This window comes from Mobula birostris, chromosome 2 (genome assembly GCF_030028105.1).
Source record: "Mobula birostris isolate sMobBir1 chromosome 2, sMobBir1.hap1, whole genome shotgun sequence".
Taxonomy (NCBI): domain Eukaryota; kingdom Metazoa; phylum Chordata; class Chondrichthyes; order Myliobatiformes; family Myliobatidae; genus Mobula; species Mobula birostris.
The window spans coordinates 33,225,111-33,238,866 of NC_092371.1; the positions used below are offsets into that span (position 1 = coordinate 33,225,111).

The 13,756-nt window shown below is 41.2% G+C and overlaps 1 protein-coding gene across 1 annotated transcript in view; it reads right to left on the reverse strand.

The window, feature by feature from the left end:
- Window positions 1–1,733: 1,733 nt before the first annotated feature.
- Window positions 1,734–13,756, reverse strand: part of LOC140185918 (protein-glutamine gamma-glutamyltransferase 2-like) — a 67,187-nt gene continuing 55,164 nt past the window's right edge. Inside the window, exons 10-13 of the mRNA XM_072239720.1 lie at window positions 11,034–11,306; window positions 10,460–10,620; window positions 7,790–7,923; window positions 1,734–2,943 (exon numbers count right to left, since the gene is read on the reverse strand). Of these exons, the coding sequence (XP_072095821.1) occupies window positions 2,799–2,943; window positions 7,790–7,923; window positions 10,460–10,620; window positions 11,034–11,306 (713 nt within the window). The 3' untranslated portion in view covers window positions 1,734–2,798. The remainder of the gene's footprint in view (window positions 2,944–7,789; window positions 7,924–10,459; window positions 10,621–11,033; window positions 11,307–13,756) is intronic.

Genomic DNA, 13,756 nt, shown 5'->3' on the forward strand with positions numbered 1-13,756 from the left:
CCTGGAGCATAGAAGAATGAGGGGAGATTTGATAGAGGTATATAAAATTCTGATGGGTATAGATAGAGCGAATACAAGCAGGCTTTTTCCACTGAGGCAAGGGGAGAAAAAAACCAGAGGGCATGGGTTAAGGGTGAGGGGGGAAAAGTTTAAAGGGAACATTAGTGGGGGCTTCTTCACACAGAGAGTGGTGGGAGTATGGAATGAGCTGCCAGACGAGGTGGTAAATGCGGGTTCTTTTTTAACATTTAAGAATAAATTGGACAGATACATGGATGGGAGGTGTATGGAGGGATATGGTCCGTGTGCAGGTCAGTGGAACTACGCAGAAAATGGTTCGGCACAGGCAAGAAGGGCCAAAAGGCCTGTTTCTGTGCTGTAGTTTCTATGGTTTCTATTGTAAATATAGAATTGTCTTTTGATGTTTAGCAAATGAAATATCGAGCCCCATGTTGTGCCAGCAGACCTTTTGACCTAAAGTGTCTCCATATGATACCTGTCGTACCTTGTTTTGACGAATAAAGAAGCTGCTGTGCATCTATCTGCTTCGCTTTTCTCTGGTGACTTCATCCATGCAATAGTATTTAGTGTCAGAAGTGGGATACCTTCATGTGATCATCGCATGGCCAGCAATCTCGGCAGTCTAAGTGGGTGAGTATTTTTTAAATTACTGTTCGGGTTGGTGATAGGTAGGAACACGAGGTATCTCATGCACAAAGAGCTGAACTGGTAGGTTTAAAAGTAGTGTGCGCGTGCATGTGTGATTATGTAAGAGACAAAATTTTGTGTGTTAATTTGGTGTGATGGAACCACCAGTTGTGAAGTGTGGTTACCGAAGGTTTGGCATGCCAGAGTGGGATCGTGTGTACTCATTCAGGAGCTGCATTTTAACCGATGCGTTTGGCAAGTGTGATGCAAAGGAATACAGCAGGCATCATGAGTTCAGATGCTCAAAAGTGGCAGACTGCGGAGTACATACTGTGCAGTTTTAATTATGTGATGTTTAACTGGTACCCATCTTTATATTTTGCAGAGTGTGGGAATTAATGTGGAAATATTTCAGGGAGAGGTTTTACCCAGACATATCTGTCAGGGTGGCACCTATTGAGATCAGGCAAGGTCAGGTTGAGAACCCTGGTGATCTAATCCAGCCCTTGACTCTGATTATGATCATTCATAAGCCTTTCATCCCCAGGGAAAAACAAAGCATTTTGTCCGAGTTGCCCTCAGTTAAAGTCACATGTGGGTATTCAGGATTCTGGCGCAAGCTCGAGGAAATGTCGTGAAATTCACCAGATGCACACTAAAGATACACACATTTTGGTAAAAACAAAGTGCCGAGGAGTATGTGGGAGAATATGGCCCAGGGGGTGTGGGATGGTACATGGCCAGCTACAGGAAATGTCAGGAATGAAGAAACATATCGCTCCTTTAAATGGGAAGAGAGGAAGAGAGTAGCGACTGGGGGGAGGTGAGAGTAACTGGGGAGTGATAATGGCAGTGATTCAAAGAGCTGATGAAACAGCCTTGGGTTATACTGAACATAAATATCGAGTGTACGAGGAGTATCCCATAAGAAAATAAGATATAGGAGCAGAAGTAGGCCATTCGGCCCATCAAGTCTGCTCCGCCATTCAAATGCAAGTTCTTTGCAAATGCAAATCTCTATGCCCAAATTATTGATTAATCCAATTATATTATTAATATAGTTATTAGAGCAAGTCCAAACATGCTTAGAATTAATTCACAAGAATCTGCTTTATTTTCTTCATTAGTTGAATACACATTGTACAATAGGCAGTACTCTGAAAATGAATAACTGAAAGGAAAATACAGTACATGCTAGCTTCCTAACGTAATCACAAAATGTTGAGAATTCTCTGCAAGTGAGGTCAGATTTGTGGGCAGAGAAATGCAATTTTAAATTAATGATCTCTTATCAACAATAGTATTGTCTTTTTGTATACCATCCTTTAGCAGTAACAGTACCTTTCATGTGCAATGAAAGCAAAGCAGTGATAAGAATATCCAGATGGTAAAAATCATAATGTGGAAATATTTAATGGATATAAATTTAAAATGTACACAGATTTGAATAGCGTACTAATGAATAATCCTATTTCAAAAATGGCAATGAGTGGACAGGGGAACCACCATACATGCCTAAATATAGAAGCCTAAGGTTTGCTGGAAATGAGGCCCCATCTGTATAATGGCTAACTGCAGATGTAAATCATGTTCCTTGATGTTGTTCCTACATCAGTGGTTTTGTGAATTATCTGTCTCAGACATCTGCAGGTTATGCTGGGGGGTGGGGTGGAGAATAGTTGCTGCGAAGACATCAGAAATGCATTTACTTCTCTCACTCTGTATTAAGCACAAAACAGAAATAATGACTAAACTTCTCTTTATTGGGCTTGGGCGCTGGTCAAGTTGCCCTAGTCCTGAAAAAGATTGCTACATTTTTGTTTCTCTCCAATTTTGCAGAGAATTCCAAAAGAGACATTGGGAACTGATCAACCTACTTAAAATCAAAATATGAATTTTGAACAAAATCTAATAACATTCTGATTGTCGGGTATTTTACCTAGAAATTGGACACGGTGTAGTCTCAGTTTTCATTAACAATGCCCATCCTTAGAATGCACAATCACAATCACTGATAGAACAGAAATATAGATTCATAATCATAAACATTCTGATTAATGGTGATTGAAACAGTTTACATAAGGTTACAGATACAACTTCTGTTAGTAAACATAGAGGATTATGTATCAGTTAATCAGTTTAATTTAAAACTAACGGACCAGAACATTACAGGATCCTTTCACATCCTTCATTCTGTTGCAGTCAAAATCCACCATTAATTTCCTTAATCCTGTTTTATCAGGGACGAACTGAACTTCAATTGTAATTGCATGGTTCGCCTTTATCTCTGGGACCCTGGTACAACACAAAGACAACATTACTGGTTAAAGAAACATGCTGACAAAAAGTTTTTAGGGATTTCAAAAGAAATTAAAGTCAGTCTATAGCAAAGCTATAAAATAGGATTGATCTGTAGAATTCTCAGCATTCATTTCTCATACCCAAAACCATTTGTCAGCAGAGCCTTTGATACTGCAATATTCAGGGAGAGACTTTGGCAGCTCGTCAAAGTCTTGGAGAAAGCAAGAGATTTTAATGAGTAACTTAAGAAGAAAAGAGGGTTCATGGCTGCTGCCTCACATCTCCAGTAACCCAGGTTTGATCCTGACCTCTGGTGCGGCCTAAGAGGAGCTAACATAATTACACGTTCTCCCGAGGACTGTCCATTTTCTCACTTGGTGCTCTAGTTTTCTCCCATATCCCAAAGATGTCAATTGGTTCAATCGCCTCACTAGTGAAGAGGGTTACTGACGATGGATGCTTGACGTGTGGCGTGGACATGGTGGAACAAAGGGCCGATTCCTACGAAGCTGTATGGTTCTATGACTCTGAGGGTTTGGGAATTGTCGAGGTTTTGGGAGGAATTTGGAGCTTAGATTCTCCACAGAAAAATCGTCAAGGTAAATTGCTTAAATTTAACACACATCCATAGATAAGAGCTGGAAGAGTTCAGGTATCTTAATAGATTCTAGGGCAGGGTGAAATAGGAAGGATACATGGATAATCTATAACCATATAACAATTACAGCATGGAAACAGGCCATCTCGGCCCTTCTAGTCCAGGCTGAACTCTTACTCTCACCTAGTCCCACCGACCTGCACTCAGCCCATAACCCTCCATTCCTTTCCTGTCCATATATCTATCCCATTTAACTTTAAACAACAACATCGAATCTGCCTCAACCACTTCTGCTGGAAGCTCATTCCACACAGCTACCACTCTCTGAGTAAAGAAGTTCCCCCTCATGCTACCCCTAAACTTTTGTTCTTTAACTCTCAACTCATGTCCTCTTGTTTGAATCTTCCCCACTCTCAATGGAAAAAGCATATCCACGTCAACACTATCAATCCCCGTCATAATTTTAAACACCTCTATCAAGTCCCCCCTCAACCTTCTACGCTCCAAAGAATAAAGACCTAACTTGTTCAACCTTTCTCTATAACTTAGGAGATGAAACCCAGGCAACATTTTAGTAAACCTCCTCTGTACTCTCTCAATTTTATTGACATCTTTCCTATAATTCGGTGACAAGAACTGTACACAATACACCAAAAGGAACGGAAGAGGAGGGCAGTAGTAATAGGACTCAATAGTTAGCGGGTCAGACAGACGATTCTGTGGACGAAGTCTGGAGACCCGGATGGTAGTTTGCCTCCCTGGTGCCAGGGTCCGGGATGTTTCTGATTGCGTCCAAGAGATCCTGAAGTGGGAGGGAGAGGAGCCAGAGGTCGTGGTACATATAGGTACCAATGACATAGGTTGGAAAAGGGGAGATGTCCTGAAAGAAGAATACAGGGAGTTAGGAAGGGAGTTGAGATAAAGGACCGCAAAGATCGTAATCTCGGGATTACTTCCTGTGCTACACGACAGTGAGAGTAGGAATGCAATGAGATGTAGGATAAATGCGTGGCTGAGGGATTGGAGCAGGGGGCAGGGATTCGTGTTTTTGGATCATTGGGACCACTATTGGCGCAGGGGTGACCTGTACAAAGGGGATGGGTTGCACTTGAATCGTAGGGGGATGAATATCCTGGCGGGGAGATTTGTGAGGGCTACTGAGGTGACTTTAAGCTAGAATGGTTAGGGGGAGGGAATCAAATTAAGGAGACTAGGAGAGGGGAGGTTGATGTAGGAGAAAAAGAAGAAAAAGATAACAAAGTTTGGTCCATTAAGGATAAACAGAGAGTGGGAGGTGGAGAGTTTCTTAAATGCATCTATTTTAATACTAGGAGCATTGTAAGAAAGGTGGATGAGCTTGGAGCATGGACTGATACCTGGAAATATGACGTTGTAGCTATTAGTGAAACGTGGTTGCAGGAGGGGTGTGATTGGCAACTAAATATTCTAGGATTTCGTTGCTTCAGGTGTGATAGAATAGGAGGGTCAAGAGGGGGAGGTGTTGCATTGTTTGTCAGAGAATATACAACAGCGGTGCTCTGCAGGATAGATTAGTGGACTCGTCTAGGGAGGCTATTTGGGTGGAATTGAGGAATAGGAAAGGTGTTGTGACGCTTATAGGGGTGTATTATAGACCACCTAACGGGGACAGAGATCTGGAGGAGCAAATTTGTAAGGAGATAGCAGATATTTGTAGTAAGCACAAGGTTGTGATTGTGGGAGGTTTTAATTTTCCACACATAGACTGGGAAGCCCATTCTGTAAAAGGGCTGGATGGTTTGGAGTTTATCAAATGTGTGCAAGATAGTTTTTTGGAGCAATACATAGAGGTACCAACTAGAGAAGGGGCAGTGTTGGATCTCCTGTTAGGGAATGAGACAGGGCAGGTGACGGAGGTATGTGTTGGGGAGCACTTTGGGTCAAGTGATCACAATACCATTAGTTTCAGTGTAATTATGGAGAAGGATAGAACTGGACCTAGGATTGAGATTTTTGATTGGAGAAAGGCTAACTTTGAGGAGATGCGAAAGGATTTAGAAGGAGTGGATTGGGACAATTTGTTTTATGGGAAGGATGTAATAGAGAAATGGAGGTCATTTAGAGGTGAAATTTTGAGGGTTCAAAATCTTTATGTTCCTGTTAGGTTGAAAGGAAAGGTTAAAAGTTTGAGAGAGCCATAGTTTTCAAGGGATATTGGAAACTTGGTTCGGAAAAAGAGAGGGATCTTCAATAAATATAGGCAGCTTGGAATTAATGAAGTACTCGAGGAATATAAAGAATGTAAGAAGAATCTTAAGAAAGAAATTCGAAAAGCTAAAAGAAGATACGAGGCTGCTTTGGTAAGTAAGGTGAAAATAAATCCAAAGGGTTTCTACAGTTATGTTAGTGGCAAAAGGATAGTGAGGTATAAAATTGGTCCCTTGGAGAATCAGAGTGGACGGCTATGTGCAGAGCCAAAAGAGATGGGGGAGATTTTGAACAATTTCTTTTCTTCGGTATTCACTAAGGAGAAGGATGTTGAATTGTGTAAGGTAAAGGAAACAAGAGGGGTAGTTATGGAAAATATGACAATTGAAGAAGAGGAAGTACTGGTGCTTTTAAGGAATATAAAAGTGAATAAGTCTCCGGATCCGGACAAGATATTCCCTAGCACCTTAAGGGAAGTTAGTGTAGAAATAGCAGGGGCTCTGACAAAAATATTTCAAATGTCATTAGAGATGGGGATGGTGCCAGAGGATTGGTGTATTGCTCATGTGGTTCCATTGTTTAAAAAGGGTTCTAAGAGTAAACATGGTTCTAAGAGTATTCTACAGAAGAATTTGAAAATAAATAAACAAAATTTAAACCTGAAACATTGATAGATGAAAATCTTATATTTCCATACTTCAGAACATAGTGGAAGCCTTTATAGCAGTCATTAATGGTATAACCTTTTCCAACTCCCAAACATTACATTTCTTCTGACATTATGAAGAACTATCTTCCACCACCACCCAGTTCTTATATTTACCTCAAATCCAGCCATGCTATTAGATCTTATGGAATTTTTATTTTTGTTGTTTGAAGTTTTATTCCTTTCCTGGGCAAAAGGAATATCTTGAGGCAGCAAATTGGATCAACTATGTGAATTCCGGTTAACAGGGACAAATCGGACATTTTGGACATTTTGGCTCCATTAAGCAGCCATCCCAATTAGGTGAAGTTTCACAGAAATAGTTAAAAATGTATAAATAAGCCAACTACCATTTAACTGAGTGTCGAATGATGTATTTAAATGAAATACAGAACAAATTAGAAAACAATCAGTACTACTATAATACTATAAAACAGTGCATTTGTTCCTAAAAATTCTTGACGGAGGACTTCATACAATGTATGCTGCCGCGTTCTTTTGGTCAACTGTAAATGAAGAAAATCAGCGTAGACACCTTCTTCCAATGTTATTGGAATCTTCCTTTCCTTTGTAATGTTCAAGATGATTGTTGACACCTTCAAATTCTTCATAGTTCCTAACTTGTTGAAGTTGTGAAAATCATTTCACTTTTACTCCCAGCCCTTTCTGGCATCTCCTTGCCTGACTGCTTGAAACTGCAGTGAGTCTTGCTGCTTATTTTTCAGCAACTATCAGCGACAAAAATCACTGCTTTTTGAATACAAGTCCATACAAGTGACACTATTTTAAAAATTGTTCACTCTAAGCATGATGTAGTCTCTAAAAGCCACACAAGTGTATGCATCTGACACCAGTTAGAAACTGCTTAGCAACAGTCTCCTGTCCCAAGTAAGCAGCATAGTGTCCCAAATAAGCAAAGAGTATCCTGACTATTTTCTTGATTTTTTTTTCCTTTAAGTGCTGTAACAAATTAGTGGCTGCCCTGATTAACCAGTGGCCTAATTAACTAGAATCCACTGTATTTTCAAGCAATAAGTTTCTCTGTTGACTATTTTTAAAGATTGGTCATTGGTTGGCTGTTATTTTCTTTGCTGGTATGAAGCCATCCATTTCATTCCACATTTGAAGTTGAATTTTATCCTCAGCTATCCTCTATGTCTGCTATATGTCAGAAGAAACTGAATTATTTCATGCTGGTGAAAGTGATTTCTGTTTTGCACAGGCTTACAGAGAGAAGAGCACAGAAACATAGCGCACAATTCAAAGGGATACCAGAGAGATTTTTGCATTCAAAAGCTAATCATTTATTTGTTCCATACTGTTTTCAGAAATTGCTTTTTTCCATTTACCCGATTTCTTGCATTCCATCAATCAGTCCTATTCCTTCTACCGTGAAGACACAATGAAAGAGTGGCTCTGACAGTGGATTCTGAAAAGTGATTTCTGCAGTCTGCTGACGCTTCAGAATGGCATTCCCCGGTACCTGAAGAAACAGGTTTGTTATATGCTGTGATTATTCATTATTCCAAACTGCTAAAAACAGTAAAATTCATTTATGTTATATGTCTATGGCCATATGTCATATTTTCTGTTTCCAAGTAAGATAAGCTGATGCCAGCAGCTTTGACAGAGAATTCATAAAACCAGTAGAGACTGAAAAATGAGTTTGGAATCTTCCTTCCCTCAGGATTACTCTTATTTGCCGCATTCTGTTAATTTGAAGTAATTTTAGCCACTGCACTGTTTGTGTTATTTTCCAAGAAAATGAAGGCTTTTGCATTGTCTGTTTATTAAGCTGAATCAATCTATTTGCAGATGGTTTCTAGTTTGAGCAGAAAGTGAGAGGGTAAAAGACAAAGCAAGAGAAATTAAGAATATTGGAGAAGAAAGAGGAAGAGCCATAGGGGTTGATGGTGGATGGAAAGGGGGAAGACGATTCTCACAATCTTACTCATAGCTCTGTGATCGATGGGAGAACCTGGAGGTGGTGCTTTGGGATGAACAGGAAATAGTGCTGAATGAATCTCAGTGTCAGCTAAAAGCCTTACGAGGAAGAGTTCCAGCACAAAGCAGGTCAGCTCTGAAGGGTGGGGCTGGGGATGGTAGATACAGTATGTAAACAATTCATGCTGAACAGTAAGTACACATTTTACACTAGTCACCATCCAGGCCATATTGTTTTCTCATTGCTGCCATTGCAGAGGTGTCCAGGTTCAGGAACAATTATTCTCTGTCTCCTGAACCAGTGTAGGTAACTTCACTCGTCTTAACCAACTCTCCATGCTCCCCAACTCTTCCTCTGCTACATTGATGACTGCTTTGGGGTTTGTAAATTTCATCAACTTTGCCTCCAACTTCCACCCTGCCCTTAAATTCTCTTGATGCATTTCTGACACCTCTCTCCCCTTTCTCAATCTCTCTGTCTCTGTCTCTGGAGACAAACTGTCTGCTAATACCTAATGCTACCATGGATATCTTGACTGTACCTCTTCCCACCCTGTCTCCTGTAAAAATGTTATTCAGTTTTCTCAATCCCTTCGTCTCTGCCAGATCTGCTCCCAGGGTGAGGTTTCCCCTTCTAGGACATCAGAGGACATCTTCTTCAAAGAATGGTGTTTCTCTTCCTCCACCATTGATGCTGCTCTCACCCACATCTCCATTTTCCAGACATTCATGCCCACCCCATCCTCCTGCTGACCTAACAGGGATAGAATTCCTCTTTTCCTAACCTACCATCCCATGAACTTCCACATCCAAAAGGAACCATAGTCTTCCATACCTGAATCATCCATGTACTGTACCTGTCCAAACTTCTGTCAAACATTGAAATCGAGCTTGCATGCAGTTCTTGCGCTGGCAGCTCATTCCACATTCTCATGAGCCTCTGAGTGAAGAAGGTTCCCCTTAAACTTTTCACCTTTAACCCATGATCTCTAGTTGTAGTTCCAACCAACCTCAGTGGAAAAAGCCTGCTTGCATTTACCCTATCTATACCCCTCATAATTTGGTATACCTCTATCAAATCTCCCCTCAATCTTCTGCATTCCAAGGAATGAAGTCCTCACCTATTCAATCTTTCCTAATAACTCAGGTTCCCCAGTACCGGCAACAACCTTGTAAATTTTCTCTGTACTCTTTCAAGCTTACTTACATCTTTCCTGTAAGATAGGTGACCAAAACTCCACACAATAGTCCAGATTAGGCCCTTCTGATATCTTATAAAACATGTTTGTATTTTTTCCATTATATTTCTTTATTCTGCAGGAGGACGGATCTCAGGCTAGCATATGGTGACATAAACATACTTTGATAATAAATTTATTTTGAACTTGAACTTTCATTCCCATTTGTCTCCTCTCCCTAACACTACCATACATCTATCCATTAGGGGCAATTTACAGCGACGAATTAACCTACCAACTTGGTTGTTTCTGGGAAGAGGGAGGAAAGCAGAGCGAAACTCATGTCAGCTTTTGTAGAAATTTCTCACAGGCATCACCTGAGATTCAGAAGTGATCCTGAGCTACTTGAGTTGTGTGACAGCAGTTCTATCAGCTGCACCAGTGTACTGCTCCCAAATAGAGAAAGGGAAAAGAAGAAGAAATTTCTTGTATTCCACCATTAAGTACACCTGCACTGCATTTTCTGTTTCCAAGTAAGATAAAATCTTATCTTAAAGATTTCTAAAGAATAAGAGAACAATCACCCTTCTTCACTACTGGGGAATATTCTCTTACTAATTTGAAGACTTAGAGCTCTAAATTGTCTAGGTTGTTTCTAACAACCTAATCATTTTTAAATTAAGTTATTAATGAAAGCTGTCCAGTTTAGCTTCATATCAATTCAGATGTGGTCTTATGCTGTAAAAGGTTATTATTGAGAAACTTTCTCTATATCAAAACAAGACAATTACACCATTGAATGAGATCAGGGAAAATGATGAAGTATCCCCATAGATGGACTGATAATTTTAGTGTCTGCTGTGAAAATGTAGTTCATAGTTCGTTGAAGATTATTACATTTACGACGACAGCAGGTTTGACCACAGTAACGTCTTTCACTGCTATCACATTTTCTTTTGTTCTTGCATCAGCTACCACAGCAATCAGCTTGATCAGTTGATGATTTTCCAGATAGTTGCAAAAATCTCTGAATGGTATGTCTAGAGGCACTGTTTTAACTGAAACAAAAAAAATTAAAACAGGGAATATTAAAATAACGTAATAGCTTATATGAAATATTCATTTCACAACTACATATATCTTTACAAGCCTCAATGCATCACAAAGGAGTTGAAGTTATGGAATAGGATTAAGAGAGGCATTTATCAGCCCATGCCTGAATATTTACTTGGTCTTGCTTTGTGTGCTGAGAGCTCTGCATGGACAGAACATTTTATAATATCAGTGAACATTCCCACTGTTGTCTTTATGATGGAAGGAAGATCACTGATGAGCAGCTGGTGCTGTAAATCTGATATTTTCAACTGTCATTTGGGTATTTGGGCAGATACGACTAAATCTTAAAAGAGATTATTTCCTAAAATAGCAAAAGAACAGAGGCACAATGCAATAGCACTAGAAATTTCATTACCTTCATTCTTTTCAATTACAACTTCGTTCACACTCTGAGCCATAACTTGTTTCACAGGTTGTCCGCTATATTTCAGTATTTGGGCGTTAAGCTGAATGTTACAAATCCTCGTCTCTAAACTGTGATTGGAGATGTTCGCAACGGCGTGAATATCAGATCCATGGTTTACTGAGGCATCAGCTTTCAGTTGCACAAGGAATTTCACTTCTTGTGCAGGTTCCAGTTTATTTCTGAATTGGGCTTCATGAAATATTTCTCTTTCTTTTCGAGACCCTAAATATATTGAAAAACACATTTATTAAAACAATAAAAAGCGGGCAATAAATAATTTATTCATTTTTCTAATTGTTTATTTTGAAATTATGAACAGATCTTTTACAACCTTGATCTACTGCAATTTGCCTGCCTCAGAACAGTCTACAGAAGATGTCATCTCCCTAACTCCTGGCCCAACACATCTCTCAAGCACCTGGATGGTAAAGACATCGATGTCAGACTTTTGCTTATGGACTACAGTGTAACATTTTAAGTGAATCATAGCCAATCTCTGGACCCAAGTTATTAATGCTTCCCTCTGCAATTGGATCTTTGACTTCCTGACTAACATTACAATCAGTAAGTCTAGGCAGCAACACCTCTGGTTCGATTATTCTAGATACTGGTGCTCCACAAGGTTGCATCCTCTGCCCTCTGTTCTATTCGCCACATACTCATGGCTCTGTGGGCAGAACCTGCTCTAACTCCATTTACAAGTTTGCAGATGATACCACTGTAGTGGGCTGTATTGAAAACAATAACATGTTGGAGTACAGGAAGAAGGACGAGAGCCTAGTAGTATGGTGTCATGACAGCAAACTATCCCTCAATGTCAGTAAAAGAAAGGAGCTGGTCACTGATGTCAAGCAGGGGGATGGTGCACTGCTCCAGTTTACAACAATAGAATTCAGGTTGAGAGGATTGAGAGCTTCAAGTTCCTAGAAAAGAACATTACCAATAGCCTGCCTTGGTGCATCCATGTAGACATCATGGCCAAGAAATTTCACCAGTACTGCTACTTCCTCAGGAGGCTAAAGAAATCTGGAACGCCCCATTGACTCTTAACAATTTTTATTGATGCACCATAGAAAGCATCCTAAACACGAGGAATTCTGCAGATGCTGGAAATTCAACCAACACACATCAAAGTTGCTGGTGAACGCAGCAGGCCAGGCAGCATCTCTAGGAAGAGGTACAGTCGATGTTTCGGGCCGTGACCCTTCGTCAGGACTAACTGAAGGAAGAGCTAGTAAGAGATTTGAAAGTGGGAGGGGGAGAGGGAGATCCAAAATGATAGGAGAAGACAGGAGGGGGAGGGATGGAGCCAAGAGCTGGACAGGTGATTGGCTAAAGGGATATGAGGGGATCATGGGACAGGAGGCCCAGGGAGAAGGAAAAGGGGGAAGGGGGGAAAAACCCCAGAGGTTGGGCAAGGGGTATAGTCAGAGAGACAGAGGGAGAAAAAGGAGAGAGAGAGAAAGAATGTGTGTATATAAATAAATAATGGATGGGGTACGAGGAGGAGGTGGGGCCTTAGCGGAAGTTAGAGAAGTCAATGTTCATGCCATCAGGTTGGAGGCTACCTAGACGGAATATAAGGTGTTGCTCCTCCATCCTGAGTGTGGCTTCATCTTTACAGTAGAGGAGGCCGTGGATAGACATGTCAGAATGGGAATGGGACGTGGAATTAAAATGTATGGCCATTGGGAGACCCTGCTTTCTCTGGCGGACAGAGCGTAGGTGTTCAGCAAACTGATCTCCCAGTCTGCGTCAGGTCTCGCCAATATATAGAAGGCCACATCGGGAGCACTGGACGCAGTATATCACCCCAGCCGACTCACAGGTGAAGTGTCACCTCACCTGGAAGGACTGTCTGGGGCCCTGAATGGTGGTAAGGGAGGAAGTGTAAGGGCATGTGTAGCACTTGTTCCACTTACAAGGATAAGTGCCAGGAGGGAGATCAGTGGGGAAGGATGGGGGGGGACAAACGGACAAGGGATTAAGGTAGGGAGGGATCCCTGTGGAAAGCAGAGAGAAGGGGGGAGGGAAAGATGTGCTTAGTGGTGGGATCCCGTTGGAGGTGGCGGAAGTTACGGGAAATAATATGTTGGACCCGGAGGCTGGTGGGGTGGTAGGTGAGGACCAGGAGAACCCTATTCCTAGTGGGGTGGCGGGAGGATGGAGTGAGAGCAGATGTGCGTGAAATGGGGGAGATGCGTTTGAGAGCAGAGTTGATGGTGGAGGAAGGGAAGCCCCTTTCTTTAAAAAAGGAGGACATCTCCCTAGTCCGAGAATGAAAAGCCTCATCCTGAGAGCAGATGCGGCAGAGACGGAGGAATTGAGAGAAGGGGATAGCATTTTTGCAAGAGACAGGGTGAGAAGAGGAATAGTCCAGATAGCTGTGAGAGTCAGTAGGCTTATAGTAGACATCAGTGGATAAGCTGTCTCCAGAGATAGAGACAGAAAGATCTAGAAAGGGGAGGGAGGTGTTGGAAATGGACCAGGTAAATTTGAGGGCAGGGTGAAAGTTGGAGGCAAAGTTAATGAAGTCAAGGAGCTCAGCATGCGTGCAGGAAGCAGTGCCAAAGCAGTCATCAATGTAGCGAAGGAAAAGTGGGGGACAGATACCAGAATAGGTATGGAACATAGATTGTTCCACAAAGCCAACAAAAAGACAGGCATAGCTA